The 21228-nt window shown below is 48.3% G+C and overlaps 1 protein-coding gene across 2 annotated transcripts in view; it reads left to right on the top strand.

Annotated features, from left to right (window-relative positions):
- Positions 1-21002, top strand: part of foxo3b (forkhead box O3b) — a 28984-nt gene extending 7982 nt beyond the window's left edge. The window contains exons 3-4 of one of the 2 annotated variants that reach the window (XR_008947536.1): positions 16099-17702; positions 18061-21002. Coding sequence is in view for 1 of the 2 variants with exons in the window: in XM_057017790.1 (XP_056873770.1) it covers positions 16099-17523 (1425 nt within the window). In the remaining variant the exon portion in view is untranslated. The remainder of the gene's footprint in view (positions 1-16098; positions 17703-18060) is intronic. The other variant, XM_057017790.1, reaches the window with a different exon arrangement.
- Positions 21003-21228: the final 226 nt, after the last annotated feature.

The following is a 21228-nucleotide window of genomic DNA, read 5'->3' as shown; positions in this document are numbered from 1 at the left end:
CCAGCTACATCTTCAAGTCACAACTGTGACCACGGAATTCTGTGTGTGTGTGTGTGTGTGTGTGTGGTGTGTGTGTGTGTGTGTGTGTGTGTGTGTGTGGTCACATTCGAATGAAGGCCAGTCATTATTTGAGCCTTCTTTTGCCTCTGGACGTCGAACCAGAAAGACGAGTCTGGCGTCGGCGGCCGAACAACTCGGGAGGACGGGAAATGTTTCCTTGTGTTTTGGGTCTCTGGCGCGTGCAAGTGTGGGTCCCCTCGAACCGTCCCAGGCATCAAGTTTCAGTTTAGCCAGTTGTCTGTCTTATCTGCCTGTGGAGAACATGTCATAAAGTCGCTGTCTTAAGCTCCGACTCTGTCCAACGATTCTTATCGTCCTTCTTCTGTGCCCATTGCAGGCTTGTGTGAACATATCTCACCGCTACTGAATAAGTTACTACGAATCCCATGACTAAATCACCCTGAGCCGGTCGTTAGCCCTGCTAGGAGCTGTTGCAGGCTGTGGGGCTTGTGGAGAACTAGCTGATGCGTTTTAAAGATTCAGAGATGCCTCGTAGCGTCTCGGGCTGTGGCCTTCTGATTACGCCGCAGCGAGCAGATGGCGGCCGACTCTTCTGCCGATAATCACAGCTGAAAGGTGTCGGAGGACGATGCAGTTTTGCTTCGTTTTTTTCCCGTGAAGGATCTGGAAGTTTTTGTCCATTTGGGTTAGAGGAACATGTTCCGGATTAAGAGGTCAGTGTAGCTCCGAGGCGCTGCCTTTCTCCCCTGCTCTTGTCTTATCTGTTATCGTTTATGAGGCTTAGGTAAACCTTTGTGTTTGCCCACCTGGCTTTTCTGAGTGAGAGTGGGGGGAGGGGCGGCGGGACGATAAGGGTCAGCAGATATGCAGTGGGAGAGGGGTTGATCTAATAAGCCATAACCGCGTGCGTTGGCTCGCCCTATGTACAAACACACTTGACCTTTGGTCCGGTGCATTTTGGACCAGATGCGAATGTATTAACGTCCCTCCAGACTGCGGTCGGGACTGCTGAGTAAGCGAAACCCGACTCCAGGTTCAATGGCAGGAACATATCTACCTTAAACTGTCGAAGGGAAAAGGTCACAACTTGACTGCTGACCTGCTAACCGAGACAGAAGTGATTGCGCGCAACCTCTCACCGTCCCCACCCCCCCCCACCCCCCCCAACCCCTCTCAACCTACAGCTGAGACCTTCTCCTGCCACGTTTGGGCTCTGGCAAAATTCAACAGGGGGGTGTTGCATGTGATGAGGAGCTTTAAACCGCGCACGGTGGGGTAATCGTGCGCGACCAGACATTTGTGCCCGTCGGCTCAGCACAGCCCAACGTTCCGTGGCAGCGCTTGGGGTGAAAAGCCTTTCTGCAGAGGTCAAAGGTCTTTAACCGGAAGGACTCGCGGCCGCCGCACAAACGGCGTCTCCTTAATTAAACAAACTGGTGAGTTTCCAAACTCCCGCTCCGGTGTTGCTCCGAACGCCACCTGGCACGCCGCTGCCTTCGTCCCCGTTGTTGCGTCACATATCTCGGAAGGACACGACGGGACGGCGAGTCGACCTGCAGGAATGAAGCGGCGAAGCGGAGCGCTCCTTAACCATGGATGCGTCGTAATGAATCCTGCTGGGGCCATTAGTGACCCTGTCCTTCAGCAGAGTTCACTCCTCGTGCATCTTAATCTCACCACCTCCCTTTTATTTTTTTTCTTAAATTGCGCTGGGCGGCAGTGAGTGTGTGTCTGGGAGAGTGTGTGGAGCCAGAAGGCCCATGGTGCCCTGCTCTTCCCAGACAGGAAGTCTGCTCAGCTTGTCCTCTTCACTCTGTGTATTTGGGTTTTTGGGGGGTATTTTGCATGTGCGCCATGGCTCTCAGTTTGTGGCACATCCCTGTGTTCCCACGGCGACCTTCATCCGAGCCAATGAGCCATCTGTCCATCAATCACTTGGTCCCTGTGCGCTGCCGAGGGGAGAAACCGATACTCTGGCTCTGACCCGGAGACCCCGAGGCTCTCTGCAGTTAGGACAGATTGCTGAATACACACGCAAACACAGTCGGAGGATTTGAACACACGCAAATAATGATTGCAGAGCAAACTGGAAGCAAGGGTGGGACACCTGTGGAGGCGGCTGTTGTTTGGATATGAACCCGCCCTGCCGTCCTGAGCAGTTTGTGTGTAAGCAAAGGGATGGGGGGGGGGGCTAAAGCAGAGGAAAGCCCTGGCTTCAGCTGTTGTTGTAGATTTCCCACAAGAGAAATCCTCACTTTCTCTGCATAGTCAACTCTATGTCCTTCTTTCCTTTCTGGGGGAATGAATCCAGGAGACTAGGAAAGTAGCGGGGGAGGGGTGTGCAGAACCATGCTGGGGCAAAGTGATATAGCGTGAGGAGTCAAGCAGACGGCCTCACCCAGTTACACACACACACACACACAAGACAGAGAGAAAGTTAGATTTTTTGGGTTTTGCCCAGACCAGTAATGTAGAGGCTGAATTTTAAAAGTCCAACATCGGCATTTATTATTAAAAAGGTCTTCAAGTGATCAGAACAGGAAGACGATGTCATCTAGTTACAGTGTCTGTTTCAGAGTCGTAATAAGGGCCTCAAACACAAAAGATAACAGCAGCCAGAGCCAGGATGTGACCCAGCAGGAAAATATTACACCCACCCATTCAACATGGGAGGCCCGGCGATCTCTCAGATAGTCCGCGTGACCAACATAATCAACCCCCCCCCCCGTGGTCCCCAGAACAGCGCCTTGTATTTACCCACCACTTCGATTCAGTGTGGTTTAATGGTGCGTTCAGATCGGAGGCTCATGTTGCTCCTCCTGTCCTCTCACTCACCCATTGTTGCATAATTATCCCCAACACCTCAGTCCAGCTTGGGTGGGTCTATTTTTTTGACGCCAAAGGTTCAATATTGGTCCGGAATCCATTTTCCTACGAGCACTTGAGTCGGCCTGTGCATTATTCATGAAGGCTCATCGTCCGTGATTGGCGCGGCTCCTCGGTGCAGTCAAGGGAGACGCGCCTGTGGCTGCGAGCGACGTGCACGAGGCTGCCAGGGAGAGACAGACCTGTGCTGACCGCCGCGTCCTCAGGATGGATTATTGATGCGCAGTGACATCATGGTGTGGTTGAAAGGCTTTTAGGCTGATTAATGTTCAGCGTGTGTGTGTGAACCAGATACAGGATCTGGCGTGCACAAGCGTTTTTTTGCCTGTGACTATATGTGGATCTGTGACTGCAACTGGAGCCTATAACTGTGTGCATGTTTAAATCAAGTTTGTTTTCCAGAAAAACGCTGTGGAAATAAAATCTACCGCCTGTGTGCCATATTATAGCTTTTGGGCTTCCTTTTATTCACATAATCCATCATTTCCACAGTGTTGGCTCTGTTGTGTGCTCTATAAGCCTCCATCTCTTTAAATATGGGTTAGTGTGTCTCACTCTGCACCCCCCCCCCCCTTCCCTTTAGTTTGTCTGGCTGTGGCTTTTTTTATTGTCTTTCTTTTGAGACTCATTTTCCTTCCTGACCTTTTTTAGGAAGAAAAACATCACAGTAAAAACACGGCACAGAAGCAGAGCGGAACAGATCCAGTGTGCATTAGTTATGCTGGAAATGCAAAGTCTTATGCAAATCTGTGCAGTTTGAATCCTGCTTGTGGCAGCAGAATGGTCTCAAAAGTGTGTGTGTAAGTAAATGCACGTTGGTGACTGGTGTGTGTGTGTTTATCCCATCTCCAGGCTGGGCCCACGTGGTTCCTTGTCTCCTTAGGAAATTTCCTACTTTTTTGGAAGCACTTAACTCGAAAAAGTTGATGTTTGTTACGCAAAGACAAACCAAGTACGGCAATAACTAAAGGGTTTCTATTTTTATCACGGTCTTACGTGGTTTACCATCAGCTACGTGAGTAGTCGTGACAAAAATACACCAGTGAGGCTCAGCTGAAAAGGGTTCAAACTCAGCAGTTTGTTTGTCGATTTCTTTCCCTTTTTCTTTTTAAAGTAGCAATCGGGCATGTAAAATTCAGGTTCAAATAATTACCCCATGGCAAACATCAGGGAAGCATTTTACAACTTGTTGACTTTTAATCACATTAGCGTACTATTTAAGTGCCTTGAAGGAGGTGGAACATCGAGCTGACAGGCTCAGAGAAGGCTAGTACGTGCCGGGTGCTAAGCAAGGACAAATCTGGGCCACTAATCCTCTATTTAGCGTTAGCTAGTATTAGCCTTCATCTGTCTACGGTTAAAGACACCAAGGCAGAAGGCAAGGGTGGACGCCACTGCACTTATATTTGTCTGTCGGCTACGTTGCGCCTCAACACCCTTCGTTTATCCTCGTTCACCCCCCCCAACTCTTCCCTTTGCTGGGTTTCTGCTGTCAGACTGGCCCTTTTCCTCCCTCTGTCTGCCTCATTCTCTCGGCCCCAGTGTGACTATAGAAAACTGTATGGAGACAGTGCCAGAGCGCAGCAAAGAGCGGCGGCTGCCATTGGCTTGCTTGCACTCCACCCTCACTCGTGATTGGCCGCAGGCCTCAACGTAGAGTTCAATCAGCTGTGTGGAAGCGTATGTAGGTCACTGTGTAGCGATGTGAGTTCTCTCCCTCCCCTCCTCCACCTACTGGGTTCGGTGAACCGGCTGTTGTGTTAATTGGCCACGTTTCAGCTTTCAAACCTAGAGAGACTTGAGGCGAGGGAGGAAACGGGGAGATGAAGAAGTGTGGCTCGAAGTTGGAGAAGCAGGAAAGAGCAGACGAGCCCGGCTGGAGGAGAGAGGGTGATTTGACACAGTGTAGCCTGTTGTACTCGGTCTGTCAAGTACACAATATTTAAACAGACATCCCTTTGCAAATACAGCAGTGTGGTATTTAAATTCTCTCTGTTCGAGGGGGCTGTTGCTATATGATGCTGGCGAGAGTAACACTGGTGGCGAAGAAGGAGAACGTCAATTTTTTTTTTCAACCTGTTGCATTTCCCATCTGCTGGTTCACCATCGAACCACAGTTCGCCATCACAGAGACTATCAGTTGGTTATCTAATCTGCAGGGTTTTGACTCTGTGGGCATCGTAAACCCACTGATAACACAGCGCAGGCCTGTCACAGCGGCCCCACGCGTCCTCTTCCAGCCGGTCTGCTGCCCCGAAGTGATGCCTGACAGCACTCGGCTGTGCCAGTGAATAATTCAAACCAACCCAAATTCGTCTACATTGCTTACTCAACCCAAAAGTGCCGGGATAAAGACAGAGAAGCACACACACAGACAGACACACAGACTCGTAAGTGGCGGTCCCAAAGCGCTGTTCATCGTAGTCTAACCCAGACACGCAGACGGTGGAAAGCAGACAAAATAAATTCTTGAACACCTCCCTTTGCCGCTCCCTCTGCAGCCCTGTCTGTCTACATACTTCATATTAAAAGCGCCCCACGGCGGCTCTCAGCCCTCCTTTTCCATGTCTGGTTGTGTCCCCATCCATAGGTCTCGCCCTGCTTCACCCACCTCCAGCTTCTTTTATTCATTACTGCAATTTCATTCAGTTGCAGCCTCGGTATTCGAGGGGTGAAGTGCATTCACGTCTGTCCCCATTCTTGATCCTCTTTTTGGGAAATGCGTTGACCCTTTCCTCGCTCTGCCCCAGCTTTGAACTTAATGTGCCGGCTCTTCCCCAGCCGCACTCAAACACGCACACAGACAGACAGACAGACACACTGCGTGCATTTAGCCAGACTATTACCCTCTTAGTCAGCCAGCCACTGACCCACTTAGAGTGGCAGAGAGCACCAGACGACTCCAGGGCATCCGGGGGAAACCAAGGCTGCAAACAGCGACAGATTTAGACAAACAAGTGCGGATATGGGGGACGAGCTCGCGCAGTGGGATCGCGCTGGGGAGAGAATACCTCGACCCTGTCTGGCTGTGGTGGCGTAGGGGAGGACAGCGGGGGAGGTCGACTACTTAAATCAACCTCACCAAATGTCACCAAGGCCGTGACACTTTGACCTCGGGCTCCGTGCAAGTGTGTCTAACAAGTATAGCTGAGCAACAATGTTTTCTAGTGTGTGCAAACGAGCACACCGCCAATGCAGGGCAAGATCATGTCGGGTACAAGGACCGCGTTTCTATTATTCACGTATAAAATGTCTGAGGACGCCGTTTGTCTACAGTCACAGTGGGGAGAGGTAAATACGTTCTGTTTCCAGTTAGAAGCATCTTTATAGCAGCTCTTCAACATTTCCATCGATTAACGATATAAACGGCTGCTACAGAATACTGTGGGTACAGACCAAGGCCGTGGGTACCCCTGGTGAGGAATGTGGCATTACTTTAGAGGCAGGCCGTCCCAACATTAGCTGAACCATCAGCTCGTGACCAGAAGAGAAAGCGTCAGACCGTGAAGCTCGTGCACACTAGCTACTTCCCTTTTTCAGTGGTTATTTCTGTCATGTTCGGCCTGTGGCAGCTGACTGCTCGTGCCACACCGGGGAAGAGGTGAGCACATGATGACTTCCCCGGGGACTAGAATACAAAAGCAATGTGGACTCGTGTCAGGTCAGGCCTCCGTGTCAAACACCGTGAGAGCCGTACGTCAGAGGCGAGTCAATATTTTCTAAAGAATCAGGGCACGCACAAGGTCAGTTTGGCCAATTTTTATTTTCCATGTCGATGTGGTGGTCTGCCTGGCTGAAAATAGTTCTGCACTCTTTTTTCTGCACTCATTATTTTTTCTCCTCTATGGTTTACACAGCCTTCACGTCCAGGCTCCAAAGGATTACCATCACACCTCTTTCAGCAACTCCAAGCCCTCCGGCTCCAGTCAAGTGTGTGTGTGTGTGTGTGTGGGGATGGGCTTTCCTGAGCTTACACTTTTCTACCCACTCTGGTTCCTCAGAGAAAAGAAACTGTAGGAGGAAAAACAAAAAAGAAATGTGTAAATAGGAGAGAGAGAATGTGTGTGTGTGTGTGTGTGTGTGTGTGTGTGTGTGTGTGTGTGTGTGTGTGTGTGTGTGTGTGTGTGTGTGTGTGTGTGTGGTGTGTGTGTGTGTGTGTGTGTGTGTCCAGGGGGGACTGAGTGATTGTTGTTGCTCACTAACACAGCGAAGAGTCAGAGTTTTGGGCTCACAGCCAGCTAGTGCCACCACCAGAACTGACTAACAAAGGAGCTTTCAGAGAGTCAGAGAAAAGGATGAAATCGACAAATAAAAATACAGAGGATTGACTAAAAGAGATTGCCAGAGGGAGAGAAAAATAACCAAAATAAGAGAGGGGGAACAAGCAACTAAGGCAGGATAGACATGAGGAGTGGGAGGAGGCTTTGCAGCAAATGACCGAGACTCATTCACCAGCCTGTAAAGTAGATTAAAGAGATCCAGCGTAGCTGCAGCGCTCTTGTTTTCTGTCCACCCTCCTCCTTCGTAACACCCACCCAATCCCAGTTTAGCCTCCTAAAGGTCACAGAGAAACGGTTCAACTGAAAACTACAAGCGGACATCAACTGTCAGGCATACTCTGCAGCCCTCTTTTTCCCTTAAGGTGAGGTCAGGGGAGGTGCACTACCGCCGCTGCGTCCTCGGTCCCCTGCTCCGGCAGAGGCCTCCGCTTCCCCGCCTCCCCCTGCACGAAGTGCTGGTGGCATCTGGAAATGAGTAACCTTGGTGATGGGTGGGCGGGGCGAAGGACCGCGGCTGCCAAAATACATGAGATAATGTACACAGGCACAGAAAGCAGAAATGGGCTGTACACAAACCTGAAAATGCTGCCCGTATGGAAAAGAACCCGAATGAGGTGACCTGGTGGGGAGGGAATGTGACTCCAGAGAGGCCACAGCGTGGGTGTGGGCACTTGTGTGTCTTTGTGGAGCTGTGTGGCGTGTAATGAAATGCCAGCCTGATGGGAGTGTGTTTGCGTGTCTGTGTTGTCATGTATGAGCGCCTGAGAGAGAAAAGAGAAGGGGGAAGGAAGCCGGAGGAGGGCCTCCTGCATCCCCGATGACCCCGAGGCCCGGATGACACGCTCAGGCCCCAAACAGCGCTCTCCAACACGCGGGTTTGCAAGTTCGCGCCATTGTTGGTTCAAAATAAATACCGGCTCTTGATAATAAGGTACAGACCACTCAGAGTCCGCTAATGAAATTCCATCACGGTCGCCATGGAGCCGAGGACAGACGAGAGGCGTGCACACGGGCAATGAGGAGCAAATATAACCTCTAGAATAAGAGCACAAATCTCACTCTCACATGTCTGGGCTTCCTGGCCCTGGCCTAAATGTGTGGACAGGTTTTGTTTTTGAGTGTTGAGCAACTCCTCGTAACTTTGTCTTGCCGTGCGATAATTAATTTTGTGCGCACCAGAAAGACAGACGGGACAAATATTGCTCAATAACTTGTGTTATTCTTAAAGTCAAGCTTTCAAAGCCAAAAGGAAGTGCAACAGGTTGCCGCTACACGCAGCCTCCTGCAGTAATGGTTTCAGGCACGTTTTCTGAGCATGAGGAGAAAAAGAAACGCAAAGAGAAAAAGGTTTGATTTAAGCAAGCGATGCGTTTCGATAAGGCGGAAGGTTCAGGTCTCGGTTCGGTCTCTGCCTTCTGAAAAACCGGGATCTGTGAAGAGGTTACACAGAATAAATCCGCACTCCAACCAAACACGGTCGCACGTGCGGCGATGTGTTAACGCACGGAGCTGCGAGTGGACGCGCAGGACAGGAGGACGTGCAGGTTTAAGCTGACTAAGCAGCGTTTGGGGCCAGAGCCGCGTCATCAGTGGTTTCCTTTAGCAATGATTAATAAGCTTAACAGTAGCACGCTGCACGCATATTAATAAAGGCTCAGGTCGCTGAGCTCTGCTCACGCACGCACACACACGTACACACACAATCAGGTATAATCACATTAGACAAACAATCGAGTGAGTTACTGCCGTCCTGTAACAATGGTGTCGCTTCAAATTGGAATTCCAAAAGATTGTCTGAAAGTTCTTGAGCCTGGAAGTGGAGGGGAAGAAAGACAAACATCGGATTTATTCAAGAGTGAGGGGCGTAAGATTTAGACGGAGGGGGTTGCGACACAACGACCACGCTCCTTCCCTTTTTTTGCGTCTAATCAGGAAGCCACGTGACTCCTCGAGGCTGGGAGGCTCTGTGCAAGGGGCCTGTTTAAGAATGTGTACATTAGAGACATAGAGCTGGAAGTGCTGACATCAGCACAGTCACTGACACACACACACACACACACACACACACACACACACACACACACACACACACACGGTACAGTATAAACACTTTGGGTCTCTTGTTGTCTGTAAACTTAAATTATTCTTGATTTTTACTCCACTCTCCATATCAGATGTAGCTGCTGATATACCAGTAATCTTCCTTTTCCCTTCACAAAAGCCTTTTCTACCCCGAGGCTTCTTCTAAACCCTTATTTGTACATCAGCTCATGCTTCCTGCCATGTTGGACACCTTTAAACGCGACTTTTAAAACCCCTGTTTGTCAGCATACAGCCCAGGAGTCGGCGGGCTGCAGGCTGCTGTGTGTTTTGTGTGCTCTGTATCTGTTTTTAGCACCATTAGAGAACACCAGCAGGGCCCCAACTCTAATCCACACCAGATGTGAACGGCACCAAAACCGAAAACATGGACGACACATGCAGGCGCACGAATGCACAAACAGCTCCAATTTACATTTCCAGGATTTAGTAGGTTGGCATGATTAAAGTGTAATGCAATTATCATCATGACCTGCTTGATTCAGGTTATAACACTGGAGTATGGCTCCTTATAATACATATGCTAACAGATAACAGAAAATGGCTCAAGCCATCATGGTTCTGACCTGCCTAGAACCCTGAACGTTAAGTGAAGTGAGAACACAGCAGGGCACTTGGAACAGACATGAGCGAAGATAGAAGGCACGCCGCCCTACTGGCAAGCACGGAGGGAAACTGATGGCGAACATGTGAGCGTGTGCCATGTTCGGACCGTCTTACATTTGTCAGGCATGAAGCGCTGCAAAATCCACGACACACAAAGAATTGGACATTTAAGGAGAATTTAACAGAGGTGGCGACGCGGTTCTCCCGGTCGGTCGGACAGTTACGGGTTTTGCTCACTGACTTCACCAATAGAGAGAGCAGCAAATCCATATTAACGTCCTGGGCGCAAACCAATTGGCCCTCCTGGGATTTTCTTTAAAGGCCAGTTTTAATCAGCAAGTGCAGGGATAGACAAAAGTATAAAGGAAGACGTGTGAGGGTTTTTTTTATCCAAAAATGGCCCTATCAGGGTTTTAGCTCGCGTCACACCCGAACAGAGAGATGAATCTGCAGCATTCCTTCTACTCAAAGGTGTTGGGTTGTTAAAAATTCCTTGTTTCTCTCTGGTTAAAACCAGCACGTCGGTCCGCAGCTGCTCTGCTTAGTCTTCATTTCCAATGACCCGCAGACGGTTAAGCGCAACGTGATCTTCCTGATGGCTGGAGGAGCCTGCGAGCGCTTTGTGGCTGGGTGTGAAAGATGAGAGTGAGATCATGGAGCTGTGGCAGGAGAAGGTGCAGGAATAACAGCTCGGATGCTAAAAAGGAAAGAAAATCTGCCTCTTGTTAAATGTTGTTTCCCAATAGGGAAACCAGCAGGATGGAGGATGCACGAAACCTTCCTGCAGGAGTAGAAGCCTTCTGCCCCGGATAATTAGGAACCACTCTGCCCTCCCCATCTCACACAGAGATGTAATTACAATTAATCATTCAGACGCCCTGTAAGTCTTAATGCTAAAGCTGCCCTCCAGCGTCCCTTTATCTTTCTTGCCCCCCCACCTCAGTGCCTCTCAGCCTCTCACACATGCAGTTTAAAGGTGCCGTTAATCACCTGTTGTCTCATGGGTCCTCTACTGTGCCTCCTATTAGCTTCTCCTGTCTTCTCCTGTCTTCTCATGTCTTCTCCTGTCTTCTCCTGTCTTCTCCTGTCTTTCACCTGCTGCCGTTACACCTAACCCATGGCACCCCGCTGTGCTTTTATTGCCATTGTTGCATTAACGGAGATAATTCATCAGTGAATCCAGAGGACAAATAGGAAAATCATGGTACTCAATCATTTTCTAAGGACAAAAGAGAGAAAAAGCAGAGCAGCAAGACAGAGATAAATGGCACTAATATGTTGGGCACATGTTAGCTGCAGATAGCTCATTTATCTTTAGCATTATCTAAATTGTGTCTTTGTTTGGGTTGTTTTTAAGGATTTAGATGACTAAACTGACAATAAATGGATGGATAGATAGATAGATAGCTAGATAGCTAGATAGATAGATAGATAGATAGCTAGATAGATAGATAGATAGATAGATAGATAGATAGATAGATAGATAGATAGATAGACTTCTGCATTTCTGTCCTGCAGCTCTGTTTTCTTCATATACAGAGGTCATCTTTGTCCATGCTGATTGAGTGTGTGCGTGCGTGTGCGTGTGTGTGCACGTGTGTGTTCTTGGCAGACGCTGTTGCACAGTTAGGACGCTGTGTCCTGGAACTCGTGCTGATAAACCCAGCAGATATATTGTCCCAAAGCAAAGCGTACCACCCTCCTCTGTACCGAACAGCATGTGTCTGTAAACAAACACCAGGCGTCTCATGACGACATCCGTCCTAAATTCGTCTCCTCGTCCAAATTACCTTTGTGACCGGGAGCCACGAGCAGACTGTGGCCACGCTCCCGAGCCGATCAAAACACACCACGCGGCTGATGCCTAGCAGCGGTAACGGGATCGACCGTGCCTCCACACAGGCCCGTCCTGATTGGCTGTTCAGGGTGGGTTGGGTCAACTGCCTCTTTTACCTCTGTGTCACTGATTGGAGGGGATGAATAAGTAAACAAGTAACAAAAAGTCTTTGAGCATGTGACACAACCCGGGAATCAAGTCATACAAGGAGAGACAGTTGGAGAAGCAGAGACAGATATTTCATAACAGAACCCCCTTATTTGGGTGGCACGGCCATTGGCTGCCTTCTCCTCGTGAAAAGGTTCCAGGGTTGGTGAAATGCGAGAGATCCCACGGCCGGGCGGGGTGAGGCCGAGTTACCCCTAAACGGGGCGCTTTAAAGATTCCTTTTGCCAACTTCCAGATCTGCCTCAGGACGCACACATGCACAGGACGTAAACGGCACACGGACGGAGGGAGACACCAAGCCAGTGGCTGGAAAATATATGTAGGATTGAAGAGAATGGAATGTTCTGTCTGCTGTCCAGAGTGCAGAAACCTGGACGCTGTTCGTGTGTGTGTGTGTGTGTGTGTGTGTGTGTGTGAGAGAGAGAGAGTATAAATCCCCAGACTGTTTATTTATAAACTGCTTTATGCAATCGCACTTATTGACTCTCAACTACACCTTTGCTTATATTTGTCCAACGTCTAATGTTTTTGGTGTCCATGAAATGATTCAAGAATATTTTAGTTACTTAGTTTTTCAGTTATTTTTGTTACCTCGTGCGCTGTACATATATTTTAATCGGTCATTTCTGCCGAACACAACACCAAAGGTACGAGGCTCAGCTCATAAAGAATGACCAATCACAGCGGGGAGGGTTTCCAAGCTGGGGGGTGTGGCCAACAGAAGAAGGAAGAGCATGTGTGTGTGTGTGGGGTGTGTGTGTGTGTGTGTGTGTGCTTTCTCTGCATTGTCTCACTGGTGAAGACTGGGTCAGCCATTAACTTATTTCTCTCAGAAACCTAACCGGGTTCATGCGTTTGAGTTCGGCTACGCGCTGTAGCTGGGTGATGAAACACACTCGCAACACCACTGCTGCCTGGCTACACCAGCCTGATCCAACGCACCAATCAGGGCTCCTACGATGTGCACAGCCTATCGGAAAGCTCGCTTTGAATCACGGGGACCAATCAAACGAGGGTGTGTTCTGAGCCTCACCAATGGAAGATATAGTATACGTTGGCTCAAAACAGACTTACATGAATGGGAACGTTACACTTCCCACCTACACATCTCCAGAAATCAGAGAAAGGAAAGCACAGAGATCACTATAGTGGTGAGGACAGTGATTAATTGTTCCCACATGTTGTTGATGGACAAAAAGGCCCCTGTGTTTCTGATTCAGGCTGCAGCTGAGGCACTTTTTCTCTCTCGAACACACACACACGCACGCACACACACAGCTGTAGCCTATATTTGAGAATCAGTTTACTTCAGAAAACTTAAACTTGTTAAGTTCTTGTTTTAACTCCTTGCTGCGGCAAAGAATATTTGGACACTTTAGGACAGTATTTGCCGTGTTCCCAGGGTTAGATAAGTTTGAGAGAAGCACGGTGGTCTAATTTCTGCACAGAATATATTTAAATACAGCTAAATTAGCTTAGCATTAGAAAAAAAATGAAATTGGGCAAACCACAAGAGCACTAAGGAGTGCTTAATAGCTATTTTGTTAGTCCTCTGGCTCTAATTTGTGGTATTCAGTGAACTAAAAGTAAGATTATTAGCATTTTTTTCTTTTCCTCCAAGTGTGACAATGAAAAACCAAAAACTAAGTCACTGTTGGTATTTGCTAGTCTGTGGTTTATCGAGTTCTGTTGTGAAACAGATTTCCCATCACAGTGGAAAGCTTTTTTTTTTTTACTAGATGAAAAGGGAGCGTCCCAGAGGAGGACATTCCCAATTACAGAGGTCTGAGGCTAATAACCTCCAAAAGGTTCAGTGAGGAATGAAAGCCGGTAGTGGTGGAGTTAAGAGTCAATTGCCAAACTTTGGATAATTTCAGTGTATATTTATTTAATAAAATGTGACCCGAGAGCCTTGAAATGAAACAGGAACTGCCTGTTGAGAATGTCTTTTATCCAAAAGATAAAAGGTGTTTTGTGAGAAAGATGGCAAAGGTTTGGAAGGATCTCACACACGCACACGCACACACACACACACACACACACACACACACAGAACCTGTCCCCGTCGGGCTCATTTTTCTTTCTCTCGTCCAATCTTCATCTTCTCACCATCGTTCTCACTCACACGTTTTCACTTGGCGCTCAGGTTTCAGCGCTGTCTGTGCTTCGGGTGCAGATGTCACCGTTCCTTCTCTCTCCCCTCCATCACGCTGAGTGTAAAAGATCTCACATGGCATTCTGAGAGTGTGAGCGGTGGCTCGGGATGAGAGAAGAAGCATTAAACAAGTGGCGGAGCTTTGAGAGCAGCGAGTGAGGAGGATGGATGGAGCGAAGAGGTTGAGATGAGGCTGGCTGGTCCATGTTTGCACCTGTCGTCCCTTAAGACCTCTGAATCGGAATCATTACTTACTCATCAGGCAGCTGGAAACGTCACCCATCCATGTTCTTTTCTTTGCTAAATATTGAGTTCCGCTAGTTCTACTAGCAGTGTGGGGACACGGCATCATTTTGGCTGGTCCTCGCAACTTCAAAGGACCGTTTTAGGGCTAAGACTGATGAATTGTGCCTGTGAATGTCCTCACAAAGATAGAAGTACAAGGATGTGTGAGCCTGTGTTATCTCGTGCCTCAAGAGATGCTATCAAACACTGGTCTCACTGGTAGCTCTTCTTAGTCACGCAAGCAAGCGCACACACACATACACACACACACACACACACACACACACACACACACACACACATTAGGGGAATGCTCATTCCCACCACTCCATTGAGATGATGCTCAGCTTATTATGGACCTGCTCACTCCTTTGCAGAAAGGTGCATTTGCCTGAATAAAACACAATAGAATGCCAGAACACCTCTGGGAAATTCCAAAGGGACCAAAAACACGGGTGTACACACACACACACACACACACACACACACACACACACCCGTATGGAGACATCGTTTTCATTTGGCCAATCTGTCCAACTTGCTGCCAACATGTCCATCGGAACAGTAACCTAAGCCTGTTTTCTCCCTTTGGCTGAACAATTCTAGACCAAAAAAAAAGAGAATTCCAGTTTAAACTGCCTGTAAACTGCTGCCCGGGACTGATGAGGCTGCTGCTCGGAAAACAATATGGTTGTTCCCACAAAATCTCCAGAATGTTGGCTATGGAACGCTTGGATCCAGGACGTCTTTTCTGTTTCAGGGAGTAAAAATATACATGAGAGGAAAACGGAGAGGGGAAAAAATATGTGCATGTTGTGGTGGGTGGATGGCTTGTTTATATGGGAGGATATAGCATAGCGTTAGAGTCCCTCAGGGCCCATAAGAGCCGTGTTTGTGAAACAACAGAAACTGCGGAAGGGGAAGGGGGCATGGAAGGGGCCTGAAGCAAAATAATGAAATCTGCAAGGCCCCTGAGTGTTGTGGGGCCCATGAAGAGGGAGGAAAAGATGTCAACCATCTGAAAAAGCCAACTTTTCTTAACTGCCTCTGTTACGACGGCGGGTTGAAATGAAAGGAAATAGCAAGAAATGTTCTCTCAAAGAAAGAAAGAGACCGACCTGATGGGCACAAAATCATGGCTACCCCTCAAGGGTCTCTGTTAGTGGGAACACGATAGTCAGTGTGCTCGTTGTCATTTCGAGCTATTCGCCAATCTGCGTTGTAAATAAAGCTCTCAATCGTTAGCAGAGGCTGTCATGTGCACCAGTTCCTCCTACAATGAACGTCTGGAGCTCATGCAAGGAAGGAGCGCACAGTTGATCAATACACAGCAGAAAGGGTGCTCACACACACACACACACACGCGCGATCACATGACACCAAGGGCTGCACAGAGGCTCTTTGTAAGCGTCATTCATAATCGAGGAGATGCTTCATTACAGGCCGCCGTCTCGCTCCGCTCTTTTATGCGCGTAACACAAAAAGCCACCCCTGCGCACAACGTGCACATTAGCATCAGGTGATGCTGCACATCAAGTGCCCTCTCGCATTCATTCAGTGGATGAATAGTTTAATTTATTGGCCAGACCTTTGCATCGTTGTTTGAGGTGCTCTAGCAGGGTTTTATGGACCAGTGTTCTCCACTCTGCACTGTTTGATAAAAGGGAGGAAACAATACTGCAAAATCAATGTTAATGGCATTCATTGTTTAAGTAATTCCTTCAGAGGGATTGACATGTTTTCATTCTTCTTTGTTCCAGAACTCCATCCGGCACAACCTGTCCCTGCACAGCCGATTCATCCGCGTCCAGAATGAGGGAACTGGGAAGAGTTCCTGGTGGATGATCAACCCGGAGGGTGGGAGAGGTGGGAAGGCTCCTCGCCGCCGTGCCGTCTCCATGGACAACAGCAACAAGTACATCAAGTCTGCCCGTGGCCGTGCTGCCAAAAAGAAGGCCGCCCTGCAGGCTGCAGCTGCCGGGGAAGGCGGCGGGGACAGCCCCTCGGGTCCCTTAAAGTGGCCCGGAAGCCCGACGTCGCGCAGCAGCGAGGAGCTGGATGCCTGGACAGACTTCCGATCTCGCACGAATTCCAATGCCAGCACAGTCAGCGGTCGCCTGACACCCATCATGGCCAACCCTGAGCTAGATGAGGTGCCGGATGACGAGCGCCCCGTCTCGCCAATGGTCTACTCCAGCCCCGGCCGAACGCTGTCTCCAGGCAACGCCACAACAAACGGGAAGTCGGCTCCGGCTGAATTGCCCCGTTTGGCGGACCTGGCGGGCACCATGAACCTTAACGATGGACTCGCAGATGATCTGATGGATGAGTTGCTGGATAACATCAATTTAGTGCCGACCATTACGGGACAGCCTGCGCTAAATGGGTCCTCGGGGTTCAATTTTGTGTCCAAACCGAACCGTCTCGGGTCAACTTCCTCCACAAACTCTCCTTCCTCCAACTCTTCTCCTAATTGTGGAATTAACGGCTACAGTAATTCCATCTTCGGGCCCCACAAAACAGGCTCATCTCTGTGTCCGTCCCCCATGCAGACCATCCAGGAGAACAAGCAGACGTCCTTCTCCAGCATCAGCCTGTCCCGCTTTGGCAGTCAGACGCTGCAAGATCTGCTCAACTCCGACAGCCACAACCACAGTGACGTCATGATGACCCACTCGGACCCACTGATGTCGCAGGCTAGCGCTGCTGCCGTCATTTCTCAGAACTCCCGTCGTAGCCTCATGCTCCATAATGATCCTGTAATGACCTTCGGGGTTCAGGCGAACCAAGGTGAAATGGTGCAAAGTAACAACCACAATCAGAGCTCAATGAGGTCCATCAATAGAGGCATGAACCTAGCTAATGAGGCAAATGCCCTGGCTAATGCAAAGCAGCAGCTCCTACTCTCCCCCTTAGGAGGAAACGGATCCTCGTCCATGCAGATCGACCCCTCAATTTTTCTAAATGGAACCGGCAGTGGAGGGATCTGTCAGGACCGCTTCCCAACAGATTTGGACCTGGACATCTTCAACAGCAGCCTGGAGTGTGACATGGACTCCATCATCAGGAATGACCTGATGGACGCAGACGGCCTGGACTTTAACTTTGACTCTCTGGCCAACATGACCGGAGTGGGGAACCTCACCAGTACAAAGCAGGCCTCCCAGAGCTGGGTCCCCAGCTGAGGGGTTTGACTGGAGATCAGGTGTGTGTTGATGTAGGAATTCATCCTACATGCTGGGGATCGGGGATCAGGGAGTAGCCATCACAGATCCATGTGAATAGCACTTTAGTGCTGGATACCAAATCCGGAACCATCTGATAGCTCCAGAGGAAGTGGAAACATACCGGCAGGGCCATTTTGGTCAGGTTTTCTTTTTTTTTTTTTTTTGGTTTGTTTCTCTGTTATTCTATAATTATTTATAAAAGCACAGCCGCTCTTCTAAACCAAAATCAAAGTCATTATCACTTATGTGACTCCACTTGGAAAGGTTCACCCATGTAATTAAGCACTTTGGCGTCTCTTCCCTAAACTGCCCGAGCTGCTTTTCTTCATTGTCTCTGTCTCAGTCCAACCTAGATCCAAACATTAGTTCGCACAGTTGTAGAACATCAAAGAACATCAAAAGGATGTTACATAAAATGGGTTGATTGTGGGCTGCTGTTTGCTGCGGACAGCAAATTGTTTTCTTACTTAATCGTCTCACCCTTTGTCTCTCCAGGTCTGAGATGTACAGCGTGAGAGAAGATCCTACACCACATCCTTTTTTTTGCCAAACTTGCCATCAGCACAACGTGAAATAAACACCTTGTTTACAGAAGAAGGCTTCCTCGCGAAGCTTTCCCTTCACTCCCACGCTGGCGAGACGGGATCCCTTCAGCAGACTCCAGAGACGCCGCACTCAAAGCCTCCTGGGAAACCACACAAACGAACATCGAACTGGTAAATTATGCAATCTGTCTCGGTCGCTCGCGAGAGACGCGGCCCGTCCGGAGGAGGTTTCAGGTGGAAAATATCGAGGAAGGACCGAAGGATTGCGGAGTGCAGTAGTTCCTGTTGAAGACAACAAGTGGGGAAATAAAGTCATGCAGCTCTCCACTGGTTCCCTGGGGGGGGTTTTCTCCTCCGTGTCTTCGTTTGGTGGTTTTAAATATTCTGACTTTGTTTATGTCTCTTTTATCGTACTTGTTTCCACGACACGTAGACGTAGTTGGTGTCTCGATGAAAAAGGTCAAAATGACGATAAACTGCAACACACAGAAACACTTTTGCTCCAGTCGTCAAGGCCGACTTGAGTGAAATGCGTCACTTTCAGCAGCCGCGCGGCCGATAACTCCGACGCAGCCTAGTTCAGAAGCACTTTTCCGTGGCGCCCTCCTTCAGAGACGTGGCTGAAGCTGCAGTATTTTAGACAGGGGAGATGAATGCCTGCTGCAGCTGTCGGAGCTGCACGGCAGAATGGGGAATGGGGAATTTGACCAAACCAGCCATGCAAACCACAAAGAAACGGCCTCCGGTCAGATGCAAATTTATCTTTTTGTCTGTGCGGAATAATTCACAAGGACTTTTTTGTTTGTTTTTTTTTACAATGAACTCACCATTGTCGAGATCTTCTGTGCAATCTGATTTTTTTTTTTTAAAAGAAGTACAGATTTCCAAAACCTGGGTGGATAAAGATAATCTTCCCTTTGATCTCCTCTCTCAGTTTCTGTTCATCACTGCACATAATGCAGCCAAAGTGCGTGTGTATCTCCTGGGGTTTTGAACATTTCCACACCATAACAGGTGCTATGTAAACAGTGTTGAATTCTGCTCCGAGCATCACATGTGTCCGTTTTGTGTCTGGTTTATTAAAAGCCTCAGAAGTGGGTGGGTGGGGGTGGGGGGGTTAGACTCATTTCTCTAGTAAAACAATAAGCTATCACTGTATATTGCCAAATTACTTGAAATGACGTTAGGACATGCTGGCAACCAAATCACCACACACACACACACACACACACACCCACGCTCACACACAGCGACACACACCAACATATTGCAAACGAGGACATATTACCAGGGATGTGTTTGAAGCTCTGCTGTTAATTTGTTTGAGAGCTTGTGGAGCTTTTCTTTTTGATTTTAGCCTATGTAGAATCACTCAGGGGGGGAAAGGGAGGTTTTTATTAACATCAAGTCACCTTGTAATGGTAATTTAACGTTTCATGTTTTTGAAAAATAAACAAAAAAGACATGGTTCGTGTTTGTGAACTTGTAACCTGTGAAACTGTGGCTGTCGAGATGAAGGGCGGAAAGGACGAACATCGGGATTTTCTTATTTTTCTCCTGCGTCAGAGTTCAAGCATCCTCATGTGTACACCTGCCGCTCTTTTAGCTGATATCCAAGTATATCTGGATTTACATCTATTAGTATGCTTCTGTTTACCACTGGGGTTTGTTTTTGTTGACTTATCCTTACAAGGATGTGTAAAGTCCCCCTCTCTCCTTCATTGGGGCATACAGCACAGCTGACTGTATGCATGTATGTAATTACGCATTATGACTTGTGTGAAATGCATATAATCGCTGTTATGTCCTTATGTAAACACGTAGTACTTGACCCTTGGATTATGTGATACCTCTAAAGGTAAAGCTGAAGAATAACCTGACACGCCGGTAAGGAGGCAACACCGTTACCAGCCGTTTTATCGTTGAATCCAATTCTTTGTAATCGTGGGCAGCCATTCTTGTAGCACCTGGTGACCCTGTTATCCCTTCTCTGTGTGTGGAAGTGTGTATAATAATGTACAGATGTGCGTAATTCACTTGAAGGTTGAGGCAAAGGGTTGTGTGCATGGCTGGCTAGGAAGGTCCACTGTGCTACCTGAGGTTTTTGTGCATGACCTACCTGTACCCACTCTGACCCCCGCTAGTGGGGCAACAAGTACAGGAGGAACCCCCGTGTCTTTAGCACTAAAACGCACACGTTCTATCTTTTATCAGGTCCCATGTTGGTGACGTGTGTAAAAGACACTGGTGCAGGGGGAGCCTCCTTACGTTCCTCGTCTTCACTCTTGTTTAAAGTCTTATTCTGGTGCTCTCACCCAGTGTTCGGTTACCATGTGATCTAAGTGCCATCTGACAACGAGCTGGATGTTTTCCAGAGATTCATAGCACCGTAGACTGAATCCTGAGCCAACATCTTTGTTTTGAATGCATCATACTGACTGGCAAGGTAATTCCAGGGACCGTCGTTCCCTGGAAAACAGACAAAGGCGTTACCTGCTCCTCCTACGGTGTAAAATGGGGACGTTTGCCATTAATCTATTACTCTACTCCTCCACACTGACGGAGAATCTTTATTCTAATACACAACACACACAGCTGTGACACATCTTAGGTGGAAAGAAACAAAAAAACAGAAGCGACACATCACTTAATCACCTCCTGGATGGTACCGTCTCACAATCTTCTCTCCAAACCTTCTCTATTCTTCTATTAGATGCTCAGGCCAGTTTCCTTACATATGCCCTCTGGTTTTTACCCTTTATTAATCTTGCTTCTTCTTGACTTGATGTTCGTAGGGATTGTTTTTTTTTCCAGTGTATTACATTTGGAATTGTAATCTAGTTTGTATAAGAAACAGTGCGCATGTAAATAAAACTTTGCTGAGGCCCCACACCCTCACTGTGCTGAGATCCTTTTATTGCGCGGTCACACAACACTACATCGATTTTCGCCAGTGCCGTGCGAGCACAGGGACTCTGTTGATACAAGGTGTAGACGGAGGAGGAGTTTCCAGCACAGTGCTTACACATGATGTTGATTCACAATGAGCGTAACCATTGTTTTCCAAAGAGGATCCTCAGAAAAGATAAATTTCCCAGCCATTCTTACGAGAACTGCA

The sequence above is a fragment of the Takifugu flavidus genome, chromosome 19 (genome assembly GCF_003711565.1).
Source record: "Takifugu flavidus isolate HTHZ2018 chromosome 19, ASM371156v2, whole genome shotgun sequence".
NCBI classification, from domain to species: Eukaryota; Metazoa; Chordata; class Actinopteri; order Tetraodontiformes; family Tetraodontidae; genus Takifugu; species Takifugu flavidus.
Note: the sequence above shows the minus strand (reverse complement) of the source record. Positions and strands in the feature narration are given on the sequence as shown.